General features: G+C 59.7%; 2 protein-coding genes and 3 non-coding genes across 6 annotated transcripts; 3 read left to right on the top strand and 2 right to left on the bottom strand.

Moving 5' to 3' along the window:
* The first annotated feature begins 170 nt into the window (after positions 1–170).
* On the top strand, positions 171–243 carry TRNAR-CCU (transfer RNA arginine (anticodon CCU)). The gene has a single exon. It is a non-coding gene; the product is annotated as a tRNA-Arg (tRNA).
* A 286-nt stretch (positions 244–529) lies between these two features.
* Positions 530–602, bottom strand: TRNAR-CCU (transfer RNA arginine (anticodon CCU)). The gene has a single exon. It is a non-coding gene; the product is annotated as a tRNA-Arg (tRNA).
* A 474-nt stretch (positions 603–1,076) lies between these two features.
* On the top strand, positions 1,077–1,149 carry TRNAR-CCU (transfer RNA arginine (anticodon CCU)). The gene has a single exon. It is a non-coding gene; the product is annotated as a tRNA-Arg (tRNA).
* Positions 1,150–4,055: 2,906 nt separating this feature from the next.
* On the bottom strand, positions 4,056–10,237 carry ATP5PD (ATP synthase peripheral stalk subunit d). 2 transcript variants are annotated; one of them, XM_051838406.2, is made up of 6 exons: positions 10,098–10,237; positions 7,762–7,891; positions 7,425–7,521; positions 5,086–5,157; positions 4,351–4,413; positions 4,056–4,261 (listed from the first exon to the last, which is right to left on the bottom strand). In XM_051838406.2, the coding sequence occupies exons 2-6, from the start codon at positions 7,881–7,883 to the stop codon at positions 4,130–4,132; spliced, it is 486 nt and encodes a 161-aa protein (XP_051694366.1). In that variant the 5' UTR covers positions 7,884–7,891; positions 10,098–10,237; the 3' UTR covers positions 4,056–4,129. The 2 variants fall into 2 exon arrangements, with proteins under 2 accessions (XP_051694366.1, XP_002722993.1); XM_002722947.5 differs by having other exon boundaries at positions 9,621–10,113.
* A 31-nt stretch (positions 10,238–10,268) lies between these two features.
* On the top strand, positions 10,269–24,017 carry KCTD2 (potassium channel tetramerization domain containing 2). The gene is made up of 6 exons (XM_051838403.2): positions 10,269–10,767; positions 12,183–12,291; positions 14,522–14,613; positions 18,481–18,576; positions 20,333–20,458; positions 23,080–24,017. Exons 1-6 carry the CDS (start codon positions 10,429–10,431, stop codon positions 23,107–23,109), a joined length of 792 nt encoding a protein of 263 aa, XP_051694363.1. The 5' UTR covers positions 10,269–10,428; the 3' UTR covers positions 23,110–24,017.
* The last annotated feature ends 426 nt before the right edge of the window (positions 24,018–24,443 follow it).

Here is a 24,443-nt window from a genome sequence, read left to right as displayed (position 1 = left end):
CAACCCCCGCGTGGGGCGCCCGGGCTCCACGGTGCGTGTCCGTGCAGTGCGCTCGCCTCCCGCGTGGGACCCCACGCGCCCGCCCCCGGCCGCGCGCTCCTCCGGAGCCGGCTTAGCAGGTGCGCGGACGGCCTATTAGGGCAGAGCAGGCACGCAGCCACGTGCCGCGGGCCCCAGTGGCCTAATGGATAAGGCACTGGCCTCCTAAGCCAGGGATTGTGGGTTCGAGTCCCACCTGGGGTAGGGCTTCCGTTTTTTTTGAATTCCCCTTATCCAGGGATTCTAGAAATGACTCAGGCTTCCGGTTCGACTCGCTTGCACGGGAGTCACCGGGTCTCTGCCCCCGGCGCCAGCTTTCATTCGAGTAAATTTCCAGTAGGGTTCTCGGATCGAGAATGGGAGGGAGGGCTAAGGGGCAGGTGCGGCCAGAACCGCACGACTCCGGGCGCGTGGCGGCTCCGCAGCCAGAGCGGGTGACCACTGAGGCCGCGCCCCCTGGCAAGAAAATTTGGCACCAGGGCGCGCTCGCCACCCCAGGTGGGACTCGAACCCACAATCCCTGGCTTAGGAGGCCAGTGCCTTATCCATTAGGCCACTGGGGCGCGACAAAAAGACTGCCCCGCGCAGGCTGTGATGGCGTGGCCGGAGCCCGTGCCGCCGGGACGGCCGCGCGGCCACCGGGTCCCCGGGAGGAGCGGACTCCGGGGCCGGTCAGCTCGCTCCCCAGAAGCTAAGCCGACGGCGGAGGAGGGCCTCGAACCTGCGGATTCCCACCCGCAGTCGGACGCCTCATCCGTGAGGCCACGCGGTGGCGGCGCGCAGCGGCCCGCAGGGAGTGGCCCGGCGCCGCGGGGCAGCGGGCAAGCCCACGCGTGTGCATGGCCCTTCGTGGAGAGCGCGTGGGTCCCCCGTGGTCGGTGGGCACGTTCCGGTTCTCGTCGGCCAGCAGGCGCCGGAGCCCTGCCTCAGACACAGAGCCCGGACGGCGGGCTCCCGGAGGCGTCCTGGGTGACGTCATCACGCAGCCCGCGGCGTCACAGCTTAAGAGGCATGTAATCAGGCGCCGATTGCGTGAAGCCCCAGTGGCCTAATGGATAAGGCACTGGCCTCCTAAGCCAGGGATTGTGGGTTCGAGTCCCATCTGGGGTGGAGAGGTCTCTGAGCCGAGTTTATTTAGCATTTTTGTATTTGTTTATGAAACCAGCGCAGTCTTCCATCTCAAATAGCGTTTAGCTACGTTTCCTCGCATTTTTCAGTCACGGTTAATGTTCTTTTTCTTCTGGACGGAGCCTGGCCCCATTGGGCAGTCTTGTTGGGACTGTGGCCTGCAGACGCGCGCCCCGTGGACGAGCGGACGCCACGCGAGCGCTGTGCGTGGGTGCGTCGCAGCAAGGCTCGGGCGAGTGCGGCGGGGCTCTGTCCACGCAGCCCAGGCGCCCGTGATGGGAGAGACAGCCAGGATCCGCGCGGGCCGGGGGCTCCCTGGAGGCCGGCGGGGGCGCGAGGGCACCAGCACCCCCCGCATCGCCCCTGCGGCCGAGGCTGCCCGCTGCCCACGCGCGGCCGGCCGCCAGGGGCCATGGGGGAGCCCTGGCGTTGCCTTTTAACACTCGCCGTGGACTCAGCCCCGCGAGGATGCGTGGCCGGTTACCGGCTGTCCCTCTCCGGACACGCGCGTTTGTGCACGCGGCCGCGTCCTCGCTCGGTACAACGTTTTATTTCGCGAATGTCCTACTCGGGCCGGGGGTGGTGTTTTAACTCCTGGGCGCTGCAGCCTGAGCGCTCAGAGCAGCGCGCATTTCACCCGATTGTCTTAAACTCCATTTTCCTTGCATTTGAAAGGCAGAGAGAGGCCTTCCATCCACCAGCTCACTCCCAAATCCCCACAGCAGTCAGGGCTGGCCAGGCCAGCGCCAGGAGCCCAGCAGTCCCTCCAGGTCCCCCTCGCAGGTGGCCGGGCCGGATGCAGGCACCCGAGGCGGCACCCTGATCGCTGTGCAAATGTCCACCCAAGTCGTGTTTTCCTAAGGTTTTATTTTCTTTTCACGCTAACTGGGCTATTTGATAAAGAACTCTCCCTTGTGAATTTGGAATATTTATCCTGAAACACAGTAAAGAAAGATAGCGTAGGGGCCAGCCTTGTGGTGACGGGTCAGCTGCCACCTGCCACGCCGGGCATCCCACGCACACTCCAGCTCGAGTCTGGCAGCTCCCTACTAGTGCCCTGGGAAGGCAGCAGCAAGTGGCCCAAGGACTCAGGCCCCTGCCCCTATGTGGGAGGACTGCATGGAGTCCCTGGTCCTGGCCCAGCCCCAGCCCCAGCCCCAGCCATTGTGGCCACGTGGGGAAGGAAACAGTGGATGGAAGATTCTCTCCCCCTCTAACTCTGCCTTTCAAATAAACAATAAATCTTTGAAAGAATTTTAAGAAAACGTTTATTTATTTGAAAGGCAATGGGTGGAGGTGGGCTGACGCGGAGCCAGGAGCCAGGAGCCTCTTCTCGGTCTCCCACGTAGGTGCAGGGCCCAAGCACTTGGGACATCCTCTGCTGCTTTGCCAGGCCATAGCAGAGAGCTGGATGGGAAGTGGAGCAGCCGGGTCTTGAACCAGCACCCAGGTGGGATGCTGACACTGCAGAGGCTTCACCTTCTACGCCAGGGTGCCAGCCCGTAGGGTGTTTTGAGTTTTGAGCAACAAGTTGTACCCTTGACACATCCACCTATCTGAGGATGGGCAGCTTGTATTCGGATGCCGGGTTCACCCAGTTTGAAAGTTGTCTCATCTCTGTTTGCTTCTCTATGCTATTTTTGTTTTCAATTATCCTATCCTGTAACTTTTGCCATACGGTAATGATCTTTTTTCTCCCTAATGACTTGCAGAGCAGAATTCTGCAAAGTGACCGCTTTTCTCTTTAGCATAAACTGCACGCGCGGTGCTCAAATGTCCAACCACCCCCAAGGGTGTGGAAGCGTCCCCGGCCGCCAGCGCTGAGGGCGTCTTCTCGACTGGGGTTCACTGGGGCGCCCCACAGGAGCTTCCGGAGGCCCGGCCGCTGCTGGGGGTGCCTCCCTCGAATGGCCTTCTGCAAGCAAACAGGTGGATCTCTCTCCAGTTCTCCCCACCTTCACTCCTGTTGGGAGTCCCGTCAGGCAGCGGGACGGCTGGGTGCCGGCTCAGTGACTCGGCGGCCGGGGGTGGCCGGGAGGAGGGCTCTGACTTCTGCTCTGCTAGTAAAGGCCTCAGGAATACCCGGCGAACACCTCCAGCCGCTCTCACTGCCGCGACCAAAGGGACTCCAGGCGGCAGAGACCCCGAGCCTCTGTTACCTTCCACCGCCAACCCCGCCCTCGCTGCACACCTGGAGTGCCGGTGCCAGGCTCCCCTCGGCTTCCTCTTCAAGAGGTGTCAGCTGTCACCGTGCTGCCCGGGGCCTCTGCAGGGCACCAGGCGTCACCGTGCTGCCCGGGGCCTCTGCAGGGCACCAGCTCTCCAGCTTTTCGCTCGTGCACGCTGCCCTCCTCTGGGTGGGCTTTCCTGAGACCCCAGGCCTTATCAAGTCGGGGGGCTTCTCTTCCATCACTCTCACGTCTGGGAACCAGCCGTGAGTGGTGGCCCACCGCGGTCCCTTCAAGGGCAGCTCTCCCCCACCTCGCCTCCAACACCCGCACTTCCCGACATGGCTCAGGGTTGCCGCTAACGGCAGTGATGGGTTAGTGGGAACTGAAAGATGGACTGACGGTGGTACGCCTTTTCCACACTCCTCCTGCTCCACCCGCAATGTGGACCGGCTGTCTGCGACCACCACTGGGCAGGCGGAAAGCAGCACTGCCCAAGAACCAGTGGGTTTAAGCACAGGGGAGGCCCAAGGAGAGCTGCAGAGGCCCGTCTGCCGCAGCCCAGTGCAGCACTGCGCGAGGTCAGCCCAGAGCAGCCCGGCCCCTGCACGGCCTGATCGCGGACGCAGCTCCAGCCTTACCCCCATTCTCACAAAGTGCCCACTGCTGGCGGCAACACCTTGGGCATGAGGTGTGAGCCCCTCAACCAGAGAGACGAGATGCGCAGAACTGTGTAGGTTTTATTTTAACGTCCAGGGTTTGGAACATGAGGGCCAGGGCTGCCCCGCGCGGTTCTACAGGTTCTCGATGGGCTGGTGAGGCCAGTAGGGATACTTCTTCTTGTCCAGTTTGGTTTCTGGGAAGGCTTCATTCAGGTCCTCAATGGTCATCTGGTCAAAGGGAATTATGTTCCTCATCTTCTCCAGCTGCACAGGGAAAGAGGGCCAGAGACCGCTCACCATCTGCCGCCAGGTCAGACACCAGATGCCACAGGCACAGCCGTGGTCCCTCTTACCTGTTTCTCATATGCCTCAATCCTGGCCTTGGAGAGAGACACGAACTCAGCACAGCTTTTGACCTTCAAGAGGACAGAGAAATTCTGTGAAACAGCCTGACCCCGGCTCCCGAGGCCCAGAGTCCAGCGCCGGCGGCTCTTACCCTCCTGCTGCTCTGACCACAGCTTTCCCTAACACCCACAAGGCATCCCGTGCAGGGACACCTGCTTCCACGGCAGGGCCAGGCTTCTCCAGCGAGGTCCTAGTCCGGGCAACCTATGAAACGCCCGTGTCACGGGTCCCGGTCTCCGGCCGCCCAGCCACACTCTCCCTGGTCCAGCCATCTGGTGCTTCGGAGCTAAGTTAGCACCTGACCACGACTGAATGTTTCTACCCGATTCCAACTCTCTCTTCTAGCAGCTCTGCTGAGGTACGGTGGCCACACCCTAGGAAGCACGTATTCAAGGCGAGCCACTCGACACACTGCAAGTGTTCACCGCACACTCAAAACAGGGAGCACCCACCGCCCCTCCCGAGGCAGCCGTGAGCTTTCTCTGGGGCTTTACAGAGGTGGACTCATGGGCCTGTACTTGATTTTCTTGCCCACTTCTTTCGCTCCGCGTATTCTGACATCCACCTGTCCCTTTTTATGGCTGTGGTGTCGCCATCTTCAATGTCATTACTTCCACCTGACCCCAGCCACGAAGCCGCACAGAGCGATCAGAATCCGGGTCAACCAGGCGGCCGCTACTTACATCTTCTTTTTCCTCAGCATCCACCAGGGCCGTGTACTTGTCCTCGGGCACAGGGACCTTCAGCGCGTTGAACTGCAAACACAGGGAGCGCGCGCTGTCACCACATACGCAGAACGACGAAAGGGCTCAGCGCTGCTGCACCCCCGAGATCAGTCTCCGCCCCACGAGGAAGCCAGGCTGCACCCCGACAGTCGTGGTGGGAGGACGTGAACGGAGCACGCTGGGGCCCTGGGCGACTCGTGATGAGAGGGTCCGGAGCCCATCTGAACTGGACAGGGGCCTGGCGGTCAGGAAGCCTCCTAGCACCCTGCACTTTTTAAAAACTTTTTTTTTTTTTTTTTTGAAAAGCAGAGAGACAGACACAGACAGAGAGGTCTGTGAACACTGATTCGATCCTCCAGTGCTTGCTTCAGCTAAGGCTGGGTCAGGCCAAAGCAGGAACTCAATCTGGTCTCCCACACGGGTGGCGGGGACCCCGGTACTGAAGCGTCAGCTGCCTCCCAGGCTGTGCACCAGCAGGAAGCTGAGACTGGAAGTGGAGTTGGGACTCAAACCCAGGCCTCCAGTGGGGAACACAGGCTTCTCAGCCACTGTGCCAAGTGCCCACCCCAGCAACCTTTTATTCTTTTTTAAAGATTTATTTGAAAGGCAGAGTTGGGGGCCAGCGCCGTGGCTCACTTGGTTAATCCTCTGCCTGCAGCGCCGGCATCCCATATGGGCACCGGGTTCTGTCCCAGTTGCCCCTCTTCCAGGCCAGCTCTCTGCTGTGGCCCGGGAGTGCAGTGGAGGATGGCCCAAGTGCTTGGGCCCTGCACCTGCATGGGAGACCAGGAGAAGCACCTGGCTCCTGGCTTCAGATGGGTGCAGTGTGCTGGCTGTAGCGGCCATTTGGGGGGTGAACCAACGGAAGGAAGATCTTTCTCTCTGTCTCTCTCTCTCACTAATTCTACCTGTCAAATAAAGAAAAAGAAAGAAAGAAAGGAAGGAAGGAAGGAAGGCAGGCAGGCAGGCAGGAAGGCAGAGGGAGAGGGGGAGAGGGGGAGAGGGGGAGAGGGGGAGACGGGGAGAGAGAGGGAGGGAGGGAGGGAGGGAGGGAGGTGTTTTCCATTGGCTGGTTCACCACCCAAATGGCCACAATGGCTGAGGCTGCGCCGATCTGCAGCCAGGAGCCAGGAGCTTCTTCCAGGTCTCCCACGTGGGTGCAGGGGCCCAAGCACTTGGGTCATCTTCTACTGCTTTCCCAGGCCACAGCAGAGAGCTGGATCAGAAGTGGAGCAGCTGGGACTCAAACCCTGCCCAAATGGGATGCTGACCACGCCCTTTTGCATTCTAATGAAAATCTGATTTCTCATTTACATGCAACTTCACAGGACTGACTGCAGAGAGATGGTCGCCTTGGCAGACTGCTCTCTGTACAGCCCCAGCACTTAGGGCCGTGCCTGGCACAGAAAAGGCCCTCCACACACTTCTTCATTGGTACTGGGACTAAAGATGGGTAACAGGGACAGCCGTTGGGGCTGTGCTAGGAATGCGTGTGTTCCACCCTGGAGCGCCAACCCAAGTCCCAGCCCCTCCACTCCTGATCCAGCTTCCTTCTAAGGCACTTGGGAGGCAGCAGATGAGGGCGCACGAACTTGGGTCCCTGCCAACCACTTGGGGGACCTGCACGGACTTCCCGGCTTCTCTGGCTTCGGCCTGGCCAAGCCCAGCTGCTGGCGGGATTTGGGCACCAAACCAGTAGCCTAGAGCTCTTTCTCTGTCTCTCTTTTTTTAAAAAAGTCCAAGTACCTGGGGCCTGTGCTGCGGCGTAGCAGGTAAAGCCATCACCTGCAGTGCCGGCATCCCATATCGGCGCCAGTTCGGGCCCTGGCTGCTCCACTTCCCATCCAGCTCCTTTTGCTATGACTGGGAAAGCAGTGGAAGATGGCTCAAGTGCTCAGGCCCCTGCCCCCATGTGGGAGACCCGGAAGAAGCTCCTGGCTTCAGACTGGTGCAGCTCCAACCGTTGCAGACAACTGGGGAGTGAACCAGCGGATGGAAGACCTCTCTGTCTCTCTGTGTAACTCTTTCAAATAAATAAATAAATCTTAAAAATAAAAAATAAATAAAAAGCCCAAGTACCAAATGATCAATTACGGCTGTAAGGGACAGTGAAAAAACAGAAACAACCCGACGTCGCCCGCGCCAAGGCTGTGCCGGGCCTTCCCACCCACCGCAGGCCCAGTACGTTTCTAAGCACTGAGCCCCACCACCACCCTCCCCGCCTGTCATCTCCCACCTCCTGCTCCCCACCCACAAACCACTTCTCCAGATCAGTGCTCTGGTTGTCTGCAGCTCACCTTCTTCTCAAAGTCATCCACCAAGCCGGCCTTGGCCACGTTGGCCTTGTAGTAGGCCCAGTCGATAGCTGGGGGGTTCTCGGGGAGAGTGGCCAACCTGTTCACAGCAGAAAGCCAAAGTTACGACTGTTCCCCGAGCAGCAGAAAACCCACAGGGCGAGACCCTGTTCCTGACGGCGCCAGCCTCAGCAGGGTCATCGCGCAAATGCAAAAGCGCTGTTTTTATTTGGGAAACGCACGGGTTTCTTCTTTGTCGGGAAGGTATCAGAATTTCAGGGTCATCCCAAAACACCGAGCTGTGGCCAAGTACAGGGCTCCCTCTTAGAAACGTACTGACCTGGAGCTGAGGGTCTCGTTCCAGGACTTCAGGGAGTTGGCAATGGCTTTCTGGTTTCGGGGTATGATCTCCCCAAAAGCTACCCAGTCGATGGCTTTTAGAGCAAGTTTGCGCCCCGCCATCGTGGATCCTGGAAAATAAAACGGTCTGATCACAACAGCCTCTCGGAGAGAACCCTTGCAGGGAGGGCACCCCAGGGACAGGAGAGAATCCGGGGAGGGAGGGCACCGCAGTGACGTGCAAGTCCTCAAAGGAACAGATCCACATCCCATGAGTGCTGGGCGGGCATTAATCAGAGAGAGATCAGCTCCCCAAAGCCAGGGGTCCGACTCGGCACACGCATACACGTTCTCTCCCGTGCGCCTGTCCCTTCCCCAGCCCCAACTCCCACTTCTGCCTAAAAGCCCGGCTCTCTACTTCTTGCCTCCAGGCATCTGGAAGTACTGCTACCATAGAAGTTCACACACTGCGTAACAGTTGAAGAGCTGGGGCCAGCACTGCGGCCTGGTAGGCTAAGCCTCTGTTTGCAGCACCGGCATCCCATATGGGCACCGGGTCAAGTCTCGGCTGCTCCACTTCCGATCCAGCTCCCTGCCAATGCACCTGGGAAAGCGGTGGAAGACGGCCCATGCATCCATGTGGGAGAACCGGAAGAAGCTCCAGGCTCCTGGTTTAGGCCTGGCCCAGCCTCAGCCATTGCATCATTGAGGAGTAAACCAAAGGATGGAAGATCTTTCTGTCTCCCCCCTCTCTCTGGAATTCTACTTTTAATTAGATAAATAATTTTTTTTTTTTTTTTTTTTTGGACAGGCAAAGTTAGACAGTGAGAGAGACAGCGAAAAAGGTCTTCTTTCCATTGGTTAGGATAGGAATTGGATAGGAAGTAGAGCAGCCGGGACTAGAACTGGTGCCCATATGGGATGCCGGAGCCGCAGGCTGGGGCTTTAACCAGCTGCACCACAGCACTGGCCACTAGATAAATAATTTTTTTTAAAAGAGTCTAGGGGCCGGCCCTGTGACACAGTTGGTTGATCCTCCACCTGCAGTGCCAGCATCCCTTAGGGGCACCAGTTCGAGTCCCGGCTGCTCTACTTCCTATCCAGCTCTCTGCTATGTCCTGGGAAAGCAGTAGAAGGTGGCCCAAGTCCACGGGCCCCTGAACCGGTGTGGGAGACGGGAGGAAGCTCCTGGCTCCTGGCTTCGGATCGGTGCAGCTCCAGCCATTGTGCCCATCTGGGGAGTGAACCAACGGACGGAAGACCTTTCTCTCTGTCTCTCCCTCTCACTGTCTGTAACTCTGCCTCTCAAATAGATAAATAAAAAAAAATTTTTAAGCGTTTAATCTACTTCCACTCAGATCGTGTTTAATGATTCTCCAGTGCACAGAACCTGACACGTACGTTTCCACAAGGACTAAACAGCCGACTGTGGGCTGGAACTCCCCGACCTGTGAGCCGGGGACAATCAGCCCTGCTCACCTCAGGCTCTCAGAGGCATCGAGCGAAATCGCGCCGGTCAGCTGGCTCTGCAGTCTTACACAAACCTACGGGGCTCTCCACCCACCCCTCTCCTCCCCCCAGTACACCTGCAGCACCGGCGGTGCTACGCACTCGCAGTATGTATGCGAAAGCGGGAGAAAATGCTAAGTGAGAAACCTTTAAAATAAATAAATACACACACACACACACACACACACACACGGAGTCAAACAAGACCAGGGTCAGATCGAAGACTGAAAGGTCAAAAAGCACTTTACAAGCTATGGAGCGGATCACAAAGGGGGGGGGGGGTCTTCCTGGAGGTCTTAAATAAAAAGCTGTCAAACACCCGCCACCTCCGGCCTTTCCTACTTAACCCACCCGGAGCGGAAAGGAGGGATGACGGCCGCAGGGGGCTGACTTCTGAAGCCGCCAGACAACCAAGTACGCTCAGAGGCGCCCGGCGCGCCGGCGGAAAGCAGGAGCCACCGCTACGAGGCTGCCGTCCTCTCGTTCGACGCTTAGGCCCCAGCGCCTAGGACAGGTGCTCAGGGACACGCCCCATCGCGGAACGCCCCTCCAGGTAACACGGTGCCCGCGGGACAGCTCCCCGACTCCGAAGCCGGACGTCCGCGGCCGCCGCGCTGGACGCCGACAAGGAGACAGTCCGCCTCCGCGACCTCGCGCGAGGGAAAGGTGAAGAGGGAGCGCGCAGCCAAGATCGGCAGCCACACCCGGGGCGCTCTGCAAGCGGGCTCAGCCGAGGGCACGGCGTTCTCGGCTGGAGGCGCTGCTTGGACGCGACCAAGCAGAGGAACGCGCCCGAACGCCAGCCCTGCGCGCCCGAACCCCACTCACCTTCACCGACCCCGGCGACTCCCAGTCCGCGCAGCAAGAAACGGAAGTGGGACACAGGAAGGCCTCCCCTCAGCCAATAGCGAAGCCACAGGGGCGGGCCTTGATTCGCGTGTCAGCCAGTAGAATTGGAGGTTTTATCCAGGAAGTCCCGCCTCTCGGGGCCGGCGTAGCGCCTGCGCTTCACGGGCTCCCGGGCGCTGGTTGGGGGGCGCTCCCGTCCCCTCTCCCCCTGCCCCACCCCCGCCGATGGGCCGGCCCGGCTCTCCCTGCCGAGAAATGGGCCGGCCCGGCGGCGCGCGGGCAGCAGCGGCGGCGGCGGCAGCGGCCCAAGATGGCGGAGCTGCAGCTGGACCCGGCGATGGCGGGGCTGGGAGGGGGTGGCGGGAGTGGGGTGGGCGATGGAGGTGGACCGGGCCGCGGGCCCCCCAGCCCTCGCCCAGCTGGCCTCACGCCCCGCGGGCACGCCCGCTCGCCCGCCGCCGTCGCGCAGCCGCTGGAACCGGGTCCTGGACCCCCCGAGCGGGCGGGGGGCGGCGGCGCGGCCCGCTGGGTCCGGCTGAATGTAGGCGGCACCTACTTCGTGACCACCAGACAGACCCTAGGCCGGGAGCCCAAGTCGTTCCTCTGCCGCCTCTGCTGCCAGGAGGACCCGGAGCTGGACTCGGACAAGGTGCGCCCCGCCCTCGGGCGCGCCCCCGGGCCTTCGGAGCCCCTCTTCCTCCCAGGCTCGTCGGCCGAGTCTTGGGACACGCTCCCGACAGGCCAGGACCCCATTCCCCCGTGGCTCCCAAGGTAGCCCCCGGAACCTCCGAAGGATCGCCCCTGTGCGCCGCGGTCCCCAGGCACACCCCGGCGCTGTCGGACCCCGCCCTTGGCTGTCTACACTGCGTGCACCTGCGCCTACTCCACGCCCCTTCCCCACCTTTTCTGCCCCCCTCACCCCAGCCGGTCCCTCGGCCCCCGTGAGCCCTGGCTCTTCTGCAGCCCCTCGCTGCCGGGGCCAGGTGCACTCTGAACCGGGTCAGGGCGAGCCGAGGAGTCGTTGTGGCTCTCGGACTTCCCGCGGAAGCCCTTTGCCAAGTTGAATGAACGCTTGGGTCTGATGGTGTGGGAAGTGCTTCGTGTGGTACCGCACGGCTTTGCTGTGGTCCTGGTCCCAGAACTGGAAGCCGGTATCAATCGCTATTCTAGGTGCAGCCCCCAAATCCAATGCATTCCTTGGAAAGAGGCTGCCGTTTGGCGATATTGGGGCGAATCTAGGCTGCCGGGTTCAGATGAGGAGTGCTGTTGGCCAGGGTGCGTGACTGTTAACCAGAGGGTTGAGAGGTGGCGAGACACTGCACCCGCCACCGGGTTAACTGTAGTTTGCATTTGTTTTCAGCTTGACCATGGCTCCCACCACCCCGTTGGACCCCTGTGGCACTCGGGGGCTACTTTGCTGCCTTAGTCTCTTCCTCCCTCTCCCCTAATCTTGGATGGATGGAAGCCCCATCTTTCCCTAACTTGGCAGAAAGGAGATCCCAGAGCCCTTGCTTATGTAGGAATTATTTATATCTGCCGTCATCTCGCGGCGGGAGAATCCTCTTACTGGAAAGAGGAGTAGGGTTGGAGCCGCGCAGAGCCAAGTCCCGGCTGTTCCAAGCCTCCTCTGGGCGCAGAGCCGCCGTGTGTGTGTGTGTGTGTGTGTGTGTGTGTGTGTGGCAGCGGCCGGCAGAGCGGGCTCCCGCTGACTGTGGTCCTGAGCTGAAGTGTCTTGCTGGCTAAACAGGTTTTCTTAGGAAGCCGGAATGTCCATCCCGAGCCCAGGTTTAAACCGCACGGCGGTGGCGTGCGCTCCTTCCCTTTCTGAATCACGCTGGTACTGGTCCAAGCAAAGGTTTTGTACCAGCGCACCTGTAACTCGCTGTCTGGAGCGGTGTTGAGCTCCGGGATGCCTGGTCGATCCGCTCGCTTGCGGACAGTTTGCGCTGAGCAAAGATCCAGGCGGAACCTGCCCTCCTGAAAACGTTGTTGGCTGCTGGGGAAACCCTCTCGGTGCAGCGCCGCTCCAGCCGCCCCCAGTGACGCCTTGTGTTCGGTTGGCAGGACGAGACGGGGGCCTACCTGATCGACAGAGACCCCACCTACTTCGGTCCCATCCTCAACTACCTCCGCCACGGGAAGCTCATCATCACCAAGGAGCTGGCAGAAGAAGGTAAGAGCCCGCCTGCGGGAACTGCAGGACCCAGCTGTTCCCCTCGCCCAGAGAGCGGGGTTTCTTTGGGATTTGCGTGGCGCTGCGTGGCGGGGGCAGCTGGTTTACGCACGGGAGCCTGAGTCTTGGCTGAGAGAGCCCGCCAGCCTCCCTGCAGCCTTTTTTCCCGCTCCTGGATGTCCACAGCCTGGAGCAGTGCGTCTCTTGACACCGAGTTATTTATATTTTCAATTTTACTTTGAACTCACAGCTATAAAAAAATAATAAAAGCTTGGCCTCATTTCTTTAAGACTCTGGTCTCATGCCTCCCCGTGTATTTCTGCAGCTGACCTAATTCATTCTCGGGCTCGGTGCAGGCGTATCATTGGCTGCCTCATCCTTCTACCCCGTGGGGTGCTTGGACAGGAAGTGGGTCCAGGTGGTGTGGTCCTGCCGAGGGCATTCAGCTGATCCCGGGCACCCTGGTCTGGGAATGTTAGCTCTGAGTTAGAAAACTTGTCGTAGTCGTGCTGGTTAACAAATAGTGACTACAGAACAGCTCGTTCAGCCAGTAAAAGGAAGAATTGCCCTCTGTTTTTATGCCATTTTTGGGGCCAGTGCTGTGGCGTAGTGGGTTAAGTCGTGGCCTGCAGTGCTGGCATCACGTAAGGATGGGTGCTGGTTTGAGTTCCAGCTGCTCCACTTCGATCCAACTCCCTGCTAATGCCCCTGGAAAAGCAGCAGAAGGTGGCCCAAGTCCTAGGACCCCTGCCCCCAATGTGGGAGACCCAGAAGAAGCTCCTGGCTCCTGGCTTCAGCCTGGCACAGCCCTGGCTGTTGCAACCACTTGGAGGTATATCAGCAGATGGAAGATCTCTCTGTAACTCTGTCTTTCAAATAAATAAATCTTTAAGAATAAGTAAATAAATAATGAAATGTGCTCCTTCCTTTATTTTTTAAATTAACCTGTGTGAGAGGCGGAGACAGAAAACTTGCATCTGCTGGCGCACTCCCCAGACACCCTCAACAGTTAGGTCTGGGCCAGGCTGAAGCCCGGAGCTGGGAGCTCAGTGACAGGAACCCAAGGTCTACACTGGCAGGAGGCTACAGTCAGGAGTCGGAGGCGGACACCGAATCCAGGGACCCCGGCATGGGATGCAGGTGTCTTAGCCTCGTAATTGCTAGGCCAAACACCCACCCCAGATGTCATTTTTTGAAGAAACATTTCGAGCACGTACAGTGCCGCCGGGAGCAGCGCAGCGCCTGACTCACGGCTCCTCCTGGTGCCTTTAATTTGGGAAAAAAAAAAAAAAAAAAAAAAAAAAACTTTTATTTTGAAATAATTTCAAACTTCAGAGAGCAAGAATAATACCAAAAGCTCCCTCTATCCACATGCACTCATTTTTTACTTTTTAAAATTTGTGTTCTCCCCCTCGCCCTCCCTCTCCCCCTCCCCCTCCCTCCCCCCTCCTCTCCCCTCCCTCTCCCCTCTTCCTCTCCCTCCCCTCCCCTCCCCCTCCCCTCCCCCTCCCTCCCTCCCCCTCCCCCTCCCCCTCGCCCTCCCTCTCCCTCTCCCCCTCCTCTCCCTCCCTCCCTCTCCCTCCCCCTCCCCCCTCCCCCTCCCCTCCCCCTCGCCCTCCCCCTTCTTCTCCCTCTCCCCCTCCTCTCCCTCCCTCCCTCTCCCCTCCCCCTCCCCCTCCTGTTTATCTCTCCCTCCTTGTGCTGTCTCTCCTCCCTCCGCCCACCGCGGTCCCTGCTGTGGAACCGTCTGAGACTGTGTGGCAGGCCGCGTCTCTCAGGGTTCCGTGTACGTTTCCCAAGAACAAGGGCGGCTCACACAGCCACAGTACGGTCACCAAACTCAGGAAACTTAATCCCGGTAAATGCTTTTATCTGCGGCTAGGTTCCGATCTCATCAGCCGTCCTAGTAACGGCCCGGGCCATCGTTGTCCTGTCGGAGTCTGGCTTTGTTTGGCAGGGGAGCCTTGCAGTGTTTGCCTCTGATGGTGTTCAGACCGTGGCATCCTGTGAATCTGACACGGCCGGTTCTCTCTAGGGGCAGCTGGATAAAAAGTGCGAGCTCAAGCCGGCGCAGCCCAGCCGGTTCCAGGCCCCGAGTGTCGTGGGGACGGTGTCCGCCAGCGCACGGGCGGGGCCAGGCAGGAAGCAGGAGGGCCGGGTTTGTGTTTGAAGGTGCAGCCTCCCCTCGCGCGCCCACACACCCCTGACTACAGTCTGGTCCTCGCTGCAGGCGTGCTGGAAGAAGCGGAGTTCTACAACATCGCGTCGCTCGTGCGCCTGGTTAAGGAGAGGATACGGGACAACGAGAACAGAACTTCACAAGTAAGCTGTGCTGGGCGGCTCCGCGGCTCCCGGTGCGCATGCGTGTGGCCGGGCCCGACCGCAGAGGATGCTTTGCCCTGTAGAGCCCACGTCGGCACGGAGCACGGTCCCTCTGCCGTGCAGGTGGCGCCGCCCCAGCCAGGCTTGTTCCGAACAAGGAGACGGGGAGGAAGAAACAGCCGAGTGCGGCAGCCCCGTGTTCCTTCAGGACGAGGAGCAGGGAGTGCCGTCCCCGGCCTGCGCTCTCTGGCAGAACCTCCCCCCTCCGCCCACAGCCCGCAGCAGGCCACTTCTCCGTGCTGGCCCCTCTTCGTAGGGACAGCCTTCACGGGGGTCCCTGCCCTCCTGAACAGTCTCCTGGGTAGACTGGAAATCTGCGTGTGAATCATGCTTCCGGGAAAACGATCCCAAGCCTCTCTCTGTATTGTGGTGTCTAGCTTTTTATGTGAATTCAGAAAAAGACAAATGAAGCAGAATGTGCCCCCTGGTTGGAGCGAAGGAAGGACAACAGGGCTGACTGGCTGCTTCACACTGCGGCATTCACCAGATGTTTGGCCGCAGCAGCTCCTGTCAGGCCCCCGAGGGCCTGTGAGCGATAGGAGGAGGGCCTTGACCTCGAGAAGCCCGAAGTCAGGCAGTAGAACAGACCTCCCCTTCCACCCGTCCAGGCTCTGTTGTGAGGAAGTGCAGCCGCAGAGGTGCAGGGGGCGGGGCAGAGCGTGCTCTGCCGTGGCGGTCTGTCCTCGCCAGTTGTGGGGGTGGGGTGGGTGGGGGGTGGCTGTTTTAAGTATGATCTGTGACAGCAGAGACTTTTCCTGCCATTCAGATCGGCCAAACGTTTCCTTTTAAACATAACACCAGTGCCTTGCTCTCCTGTGTGCGACTTCACAGAGCCAAGCTTTCTCTGGGAAATAGCAGGTGCCTCACTGACGCCTGTGACAAAAATGAACTCTCACCCCCTTGTCTGCAGCGGTTTGCTGAGGGAGAGAAGGCGTGTCCTGGCCTGTGGGCCGTAGGCACCTTCCCTGTGTGCAGGGCTGGTTTGCCGTTGGCTTGCGGGTTGCCGTAGGAAATGAGATGTGGGGGCCCTCACCTATCTGCCATCTCTAATCCGTGGCCTCGTGCACTATTGCAGGTACTTATAGCTAGATAGTTTGGAAATCCAGCTTTATCCCCAGTTCTCCACACCTTGAAATGCCTCGGTCGCTTAGTAAAAGTCTTGATGGTAGCCTGGATTACGTGGTTTCAGCCGTTGGAATCACAGTGCCTGAACACTGTCCCATCCTCTGCCATTAGCCAACTCCTGGAGCGCCTGGAGCGTTGTCTGGCGGTTAATGAGCCCTCTGGATTCGGAAGGCCTGTGGATTCCTACCCAGTTTGAAGTTTTTTGTTCTAGAAATGTCAAGACCTTTCCGGTGCTAATTGATCTTTCAGCGTGTCCTTTTATTCAGTGACACCCTGAGAAGCTCATTTGATGCTGTCCACCAACACCCTCTCTGGCCCTTGGGGCACACGGCCCCGCGGGGGTCTGCACACATGCCCCGCCCTTGGGAGGTGGGCTTCCCACCGCCCTCTGATGCCCGTGACCCCTCATCTCTTGTAGTGGCTCCACCGTTCTAACTGCTTTGCTGTCTGATACTGTGATCGGGTGACTGGCCGTGGTGCATTTGGGAGCCCCAGTGGTTTACTTGGGAGAGAAAAAAGAGGCAAACGATGACATCTGCAATGCCTGAGACCTTGACAGCCGTGGCCAACGGTGCGCGGCTTTGTGATGCTGTAGATTTTGTAACAGAAGCCTCTGGTTGTTCCCAGAGTGTGTGGTTAAAAAAACCAGTGGACTCTCCTGGGGTTTGTCCTATATTCTACATGAAAGGAACTGTTTCTAATCTTAGTGCCCTGGCGGATGATGGTTATACCTGTTTTAGGAGGAGGAAGCGTAGAAGAAAATGCAGGGTTGGCAGGCAGCCCTGGACTCAACTCCCAGCTCTACCCGCTGTCCACTTGAGGACTGCGCAGCTCGGGCAGGGTGCCCCCAGCAAGCCCCGGCGTCCCCAGCCGTGGAAGGAGCGGACACCTGCCCCCAGGACTGCTCTGAAGGGGCTCTGGGCTTGTCCACTCGCACGCAGCCGTGAGGACGCCTGTTTGTCCCGCGCTTCCCGGAGCCTGATGCTCCTGATAATTGAAGCTCACTCATCTTTTTGGAAAAGTACTAAGTTTCCTCACTTTAAAGGAAGAATTTCACGTTCTCCTCTTGGCTGGGCGTCCTGGTGGTGAAGCCTCCGTTGCCGTTTGTGCTATAACGAGTGCCGCCGGCCCTCCGGGCTGGGCCGCAGTTGTGCAGGTTCGGGGCCCCACTGAGTGTCCCAGGCTGCGCCCTCTGTGCCTGTACCGGTTCCAACAGCAGCAGCTTCCGTGCGCGAGCGCGCCTCCAGCAGCGGGCCACGGCACACGTGGCGCAGAGCACAGGGCCCGTCCGTTCCTGCAGCTCAGTCTGTTGGCCTGTGGCTCTAGTTCACCTCCTGGAGCGGAGGTGGGGAACCTTTTTTCTGCCAAGGCTGTTTGGATATTTATAACATCATTCCCGGGCCATGCAAAATTATCAACTTAAAAATTAGCCTGCTGTAGACTCACTGAATCTCCAGTCCCACCCACGGGCGCCCTGGCAGGGCCAGAGCAGGTGACTTCGTGGGCTTCACGTGGCCAGACGTTCCCCACGCCTGTGGCAGAGAGCTGACCTGGCCCACAAATGACTTTTCTCTTCATTTACTTCAGTCCTGAGCCGGCTGTCCTCAGCGTCTGCGGGTTCAGTGCCACAGAATGCTCCCATTGTGACGCTGCCAGCCACGAGTCCTGGGTCCTCGGGCCACCTGCACTTCTGTCTGGTTTGGCTGCAAATCCAGGGGTTCCCACAGCCCCCTAACTTCAGATTCAGTCACTTGTTAGAGCAGCTCACAGAACCAGGAATGTGCCGTGTTTACTGGCACGGTTCATCCTGCAGGGCACAGATGAACAACCAGGTGAAGGCACACACCAGGCAAAATCCCACAGGGTCCCAAGTGCAGGCACCTGTGTCCCCACCCCCACCCCCACCCCGGGGCTCACAGCTCTCTGAGCCCCGTTGTTCCATAGATTGAATTGACTGTATCACTGGGCCTTGGTGATTGAACTCTTACCTCTTCCCTTAAGGTCAGGTTGGGGCTGAAGGTTCTAACTCCCCAGCCACCAGCTTGGTCCCTCTGGCAAGCACCCGCCATCCTGAGCCCTCCTAGGGCTCCGCTTCTCATTAGCATACAGAAGACTGTCCCCTGGATGCAGACAGGAACAAGTCTGGCTTTGCTCTCCCACACTTCCTAGCAGGAAGGCCACTGTTCCACACAGAGACCCGGGCAGGGAGCATCAGCAGAGTGTAACGGTAGCTGGAGCACCTGCAACAGTGTAACGTGGTGTTCCTGTCTGCATTTATATCTCTGAATAAGCCCAAGCGGCGTGTGCATGAGATGTAAATGACTAAAGGGGAAAACGCGGCGTTGTTTTGCGAAGTAATCTGACTGTCTTTCCTGCGTGGGGCGACGGGTGAGATCCGGGTTTGTCAGCGTGGTTGCTCGCCTAATTCCCCTCTCCAGAGAATTCTTTTGCCCACTGATTCGTGTCCGTGGACGCTTCTTTCTTTCTGTCCTTGGATCAGTTTATTGAAAAACCCCAGTGCCGTTTGTCAGAGCGGGTGGTGGGTGGCTGCCGGGGAGGAGTTCCCAGCTTGCTGTCTCGCAGTGTTTGTCGCTTTGAAGAGGCTCCCCCACCCCGCCCCAGCACTCCCCCCCAGGCAGCTGCGAACCGCTGTGTCCTGACGCTGCCGCCTGTGTGTCGCAGGGCCCCGTGAAGCACGTGTACAGAGTCCTGCAGTGCCAAGAGGAGGAGCTCACCCAGATGGTCTCCACTATGTCCGACGGCTGGAAATTCGAGCAGGTACCCTACCCTGCCCTTCCGACAGTCGCCTCCGCAGCCCATAGGGCCAGGTGTGGTCCCAGCGCGCAGCATGGCGCCACATGGTGCTTGCCTGGTAGTGCATGATGCAGTGGGGGAGCGTGGGAGGTCTCCCAGCTGCCCGGGGTAGCCTCTCCCTGGTCCTAATGAGCACCAAGACTTGGAGCTTGGCTGCGCCTGGGAAGCCAGCAAGCTTGTTTAGGCAGGAAGGTGCCTCCCTTTGGCTCTCCTTCCGTCTGAGGGGCTCCTTTCAGAAGACTGGGGTTCAGCAACAAGGCTCCCTGCCATCTCCCGAGACGGGGCTGTACGCGGCGCGTCTCTGCGCACCCGCCGTGGAAGCCTGGCGAGCAGGCGCCAGCCGAGGCAGCCTGGTGAGCAGGCGCCCGCCGTGGAAGCTTGGTGAGCAGGCGCCCGCCGAGGCAGCCGGGCGCCGTGAGAAGCCTGGCGTGGTCCTCTGGCTCCTTCCGCTTTGTGCTACAACAAAGCGACCGCGAGTCAGCTGTGCGGCTCCGCTCCGTCGGAGGGCACAAGTGTGCGGCTCTTCCCTGACTCGCCCACGAGAGGGCAGAAGTGTGCAGCCACGCCGGGAGGCGGGGCGGCGCGGTGAATCCAGCCTTGGGTGGGTCCGGCCTGCTTCTGTGTAGTTTAGAGGCCAACCGACCACAGCTTCCGTCCTCAAAGAAAAAGCACGGTGGTGCTCGCGCAAGCTGTCTCGTCTTGAGAGCCGAGGCGGGCGTGTTCCCCCGTCGGCCTCTGCAGAACGCCTGCCTGTGGGGGGGGGGCTCCTTCTCACTGGGCGGGGGTCACAAGTCGTCTCCTGATACCAGGTCTTCAGCAAAGGCGACCAAAAAGAAAGCAAAAGTATTATTTGTGAAACTAATGAATCATTTTTTAATTTAATCTGAGAGACACAGCTGCCATCTGCTAGTTCATTCCCCAAATGCCCGCACTGGCTGGGGCAGGACCCAGCCAAAGCCGGGAGCAGGCAGCTGCATCCAGGTCTCCCGGGGGTGGCGGGGGTTCAGTCACTGATGCCGCCCGGGCCTGAATCGGCAGGAAGCTGGAGCCCCACCCCTGCAGCCTCTGAACCATACCGGACACTTCCTCGGGTCATTCTTCTCATCTTAGCGTCCTGAGGGAGGATGAGTATGTTCCCACTGCCTGTGTGGCGCAGGGAGGCTGCATGTCCCCGCCCAGGCCTGCAGCGCCAGGCCCGCTCTGGTCGGAGGACGCCTCACCCTGTGGCTGCTGCTCCCCGGGGCACGTGTGTTTCCCAGGTGGAATTAAATGTTGAATTCAGTTCTCCAGAAGGGTTAAAGTACCAGCGGCACGGAGCTGTGGGTCCCTGTTCACCGATTTACCAGGTGCTTTCCAGATCCTTCGGAGGGCCAGTCTGCTGCCCAGGACTTGCGCTCCTGAACCAGCTCTGGCTTTGGCTGGAGCCGCTGTCCCTCTCCCTGGTGTCGGAGAGAGGGGGCGGGGTCGTGTTGATCCCACCACCGCCGAGGGGATGATTTCTGGGTGTGGGGGGTAATGGCAGAACTCACTCTGCGCTCCCTGGGGAGGCGTCCTGCCCATGCCCCCTGAATCCCTGCGCCAGTGCCCTCCAGGGCCTTGATGGTTCCAGAGAGTTCTTCACCCTTGGAGAAGTGAAGCGCAGGGCTCGGTCAGGAGGAGGTGTGACGGGTGGCCCTGCGGGATCGCAAGGTCACTGTGTGCCCTCCAAATCGTTTCCCAGCTCATCAGCATTGGGTCTTCCTACAACTACGGGAATGAAGACCAGGCCGAGTTCCTCTGTGTCGTCTCCAGAGAGCTAAATAATTCCACCAACGGCATCGTCATCGAGCCCAGCGAGAAGGCGAAGGTGAGAGACCGGCCTGAGCACGCGGCCCCGCCGCCCCGCAGCCCTGCTGACCCACGACTCCCCGTGCTCCCCTCCTTCCTCTCCCCTTCGTGGTTCTCTCGAGTGTCGTGGCAGCCAGGATTCAGAGTAGGCAGGGGTTGGCACTCGGGAGGCGGGGGCCAGGGAGGGGCTTCCACGTCAGTGAGGAGAAGCTGTCCCGCTGCTTACTGCACAGGGAGAACTGAGCGCAAAATCGAAAGAATTTTGCCTCTGTTCCTTGAAACTGTTGTTCTTGTTTTTTTGTTTGGTTGCTTTTTGCTGTCTCAGGAAAAGAAAGTGATTTCTGACCATCGTGACTGCCCCTTCTTTTTTTTTTTTTTTGACAGGCAGAGTGGACAGTGAGAGAGAGAGACAGAGAGAAAGGTCTTCCTTTGCCGTTGGTTCACCCTCCAATGGCCGCCGCGGCCGGCGCGCTGCGGCCGGCGCACCGCGCTGATCCGATGGCAGGAGCCAGGAGCCAGGTGCTTTTCCTGGTCTCCCATGGGGTGCAGGGCCCAAGCACCTGGGCCATCCTCCACTGCACTCCCTGGCCACAGCAGAGGGCTGGCCTGGAAGAGGGGCAACCGGGACAGAATCCGGCGCCCCGACCGGGACTAGAACCCGGTGTGCCGGCGCCGCTAGGCGGAGGATTAGCCTATTGAGCCGTGGCGCCGGCCGTGACTGCCCCTTCTTAAGTTTTTGTTTTTTTTTTTAATTTTTATTTATTTATTTGAAAGTCAGGGGTCGGCGCTGTGGCACAGTATGCTAATCCTCCACCTGCGGGCCGGCATCCCATATGGGCGCCAGTTCTAGTCCTGGCTGCTCCACTTCCAGTCCAGCGCTCTGCTGTGGCGCGGGAAGGCAGTGGAGGGTGGCCCAAACACTTGGGTCCCTGCACCCATGTGGGAGACCAGGAAGAAGCACCTGGCTCCTGGCTCCGGATCGGTGCAGCTCCGGCCATTGCAGCCAGCTGGGGAGTGAACCAACGGGTAGAAGACCTTTCTCTCTCTCTCTCTCTCTCTCCCTCTCACTGTCTGTAACTCTACCTCTCAAGTAAATAAATAAAATCTTTAAAAAATAAGTATTGGCCGGCACCGTGGCTCACTAAGCTAATCCTCCACCTAGCGGCGCCGGCACACCGGGTTCTAGTCCCGGTCGGGCACCGGATTCTGTCCCGGTTGCCCCTCTTCCAGGCCAGCTCTCTGCTGTGGCCTGGGAGTGCGGTGGAGGATGGCCCAAGTGCTTGGGCCCTGCACCCCATGGGAGACCAGGAGAAGTACCTGGCTTCTGCCATCAGATCAGCGTGGTGCGCCGGTCGCAGCGCACCGGCCGCGGCGGCCATTGGAGGGTGAACCAACGGCAAAAGGAAGACCTTTCTCTCTGTCTCTTTCTCTCACTATCCACTCTGCCTGTCAAAAAAATAAATTAATTAATTAAAAAAAATAAGTATTAAAAAAAAAGAATGAGTTACACAGAGGAGAAGCAGGTGGGGCCAGCGCTGTAGCGCAGCGGGTTAAAGCCCTGACCTTAAGCGCCTGCATCCCACACGGGTGCCAGTTCTAGTCCTGGCTGCTCCACTTCCAATCCAGCTCTCTGCTGTGGCCTGGGAAAGCAGGAGAAGATGGCCCAAGTCCTTGGGCCCCGCACCCGCATGGGAGACCTGAAAGAGGCTCCTGGCTTTGGATCGGCGCAGCTCCGGCCATTGCGGCCATTTGGGAGTGAACCAGCAGATGGAAGACCTCTGTCTCTCTGCCTCTACCTCTCTCTGTAACTCTGACTTTCAAATATATAAAATAAATCTTTGAAAAAAAAAAAAAAAAAAGAGAAAGAGAGGTCTTCCATCAGCTGGTTCACTCCCCAGTTGGCCGCAACGGCTGGAGCTGCGCCGATCCGAAGCCAGGAGCCAGGAGCTTCCTCCAGGTCTCCCATGCGGGTGCAGGGGCCATCTTCTGCTTTCTGAGGCCACAGCAGAGAGCTGGATTGTAAGTGGAGCAGCCAGGACTAGAACTGGCACCCGTGTGCGGTGCCGGCGCTCCAGGCCAGGGCGTTAACCCGCTGCGCCCCAGTGCTGCCCCCCTTAAGTTTCTAGAAAATTGTTGTCCACACAGCAGGAGAGTCTGCTGCAGAAGGGCTGCCCGGGCTGGGGCTCCGCCCCCTGCTGGGCTTGCCAGAGCACCAGGCTGCTCCCCAGCGCCCACTGGAGATCAGCTGGGGCTCCCTTTTCTTTATTTTTTTAAGTGCTTATATATTTGTCTTCATCTGCTTGAAAGGCAGAGCGGTGGAGAGAGGGGGACTCCATCCACTGATTCATTCCCCAAATGCCCACAACAGCTGGGGCTCGGCCAGGCCAAAGCCAGGAGCCCAACAGCCCAGCCAGGTTTCCCGTGTGAGTGACAGGGACCAGGCAGTTAAGCCATCATCGGCTGCTTGCTGGGATGTAGCAGCAGGAAGCTGGATCAGAAGAGGAGCAGCTGAGACTCAGACCGGACACTCCGATGCGGGATGTGCGTGGCCCCCTGCCCCGCAGCGCCCACCAGCTGGGGGCCCGTTTCCCCGGAGCCCGCCCAGCAGCCTCTGCCTTCTCCCCCACCTCCCGCCTCCAGATTCTTCAGGAGAGAGGATCCCGGATGTAAGCCGACAACCTGAAACCCCAGAGTCCTGAACGTGAGAGCGATGCAAGCCAAGCACTTGTGTGAGGTCAAGTCCCGCTCCTGTACGGTGGCCGAGCTGCGGCAAGGCGGAGCTGAGCCTGCCCCCAGCGCCCAGTGTTCCGGGCGAAAGCGAAGGAGCCCACCCCACCCGCAGGACTCGAGACGGTGCGACTCCTGGATGCGGAGCGACTGTCCAGAAGCCCGCTTTGTCTTCCGGGCCAGCGTCAGGTCTTGTAGCGGCAGCCTCTTGGGGTCTGGGCAAAGGCCTGGCTCCTTGGGAGTGGGCTGGAGCACGAGAAGGGACTGCCGCAGTGCCGTGCCGTGCCGTGCCGTGCCGTGCTGTGTCTCCCCCGTGGGCCGCGTTGGGCGGAGCAGCTGCTTTGGACACTTTCCTCCCGTGCACCCTCGGAGTCGTGCAGCGGGCGCAAGGGTTGTAGCTTGGAGGTCTTGGATAAAGGGTAGAGTTGCCACAGTGACCCCACGTTGCCATGAGCAGTGCCCTCTGGGGAAAGCGAGCCGGTGGGGGGGGATGTCCTGCACCCGGGCTGGACGTGGGTGATGACTGTGCCCGATGGAGGGTGACGGCTCCGCCTCCTTTGTCTCCGGCAGCAGAGGCCCTCCGGACCCTTGCTTTCCCCCGCAGAGGGCGCTGGAGGCCGGCGGACGGGGGCTCTCGCGGCCATGCCTGCTCCTGCCGCCTCTCCCACCCGCTGGCCCTGGCTTCCTTCCCTGGCTTTTCTAACAGCACCAAAGAGAAAGCACTTGTGGACCCTGTGGCTGGGGTGGGAAGGCCGTTTGTTTGAAAGTCGCCAAACGTGTAATGTCGTTGTACCTAAAAGTGTTGTTTTTCTGTGATTTTTCTCTTGAAAATGCCTCGCCTGGATGCGTGATGCCTGTGTGTCTCCTTGATTTCCAGCCGTGGCCATCGTGCCCCACAGGATGTCAGCGACCCCGCCCGTCCCCAGCCTCGCACGGCCGCTTGCTGGGCAGTCTGGGGGCGCCCCCGCCCCTGCCTTCCTCCTCCTAGGGCGTGCCGTGGTGTTGAGGGTTCACTTTCTGCCCACCTGCAACCCCAGGGTCTGTACTGTCTGGGGAGGGGGGTGTCCCACCCCGCCAGCCTCTCAGCATCCTTAAAGCTGGCTTCTCCGGGGCACGACTGCCCCCCGTGCCGGTGACCTGGGAGCCACCGTGGACAGTGTGACCTGATGGTGCCCAGGCGGCTCACTTTTCTCCGAGGTTCTCCCTTGTTTCCTGATTTCTGTCTCCTGTGGAGTAGCGCGAAGAACCTGCTCCTAGTGCATATGTGTCCACACGCG

Source organism: Oryctolagus cuniculus, chromosome 17 (genome assembly GCF_964237555.1).
Source record: "Oryctolagus cuniculus chromosome 17, mOryCun1.1, whole genome shotgun sequence".
Classification (NCBI taxonomy): Eukaryota; Metazoa; Chordata; class Mammalia; order Lagomorpha; family Leporidae; genus Oryctolagus; species Oryctolagus cuniculus.
The sequence above is the reverse complement of the archived record's forward strand: the minus strand, read 5'-3'. Positions and strand labels throughout refer to the sequence as shown.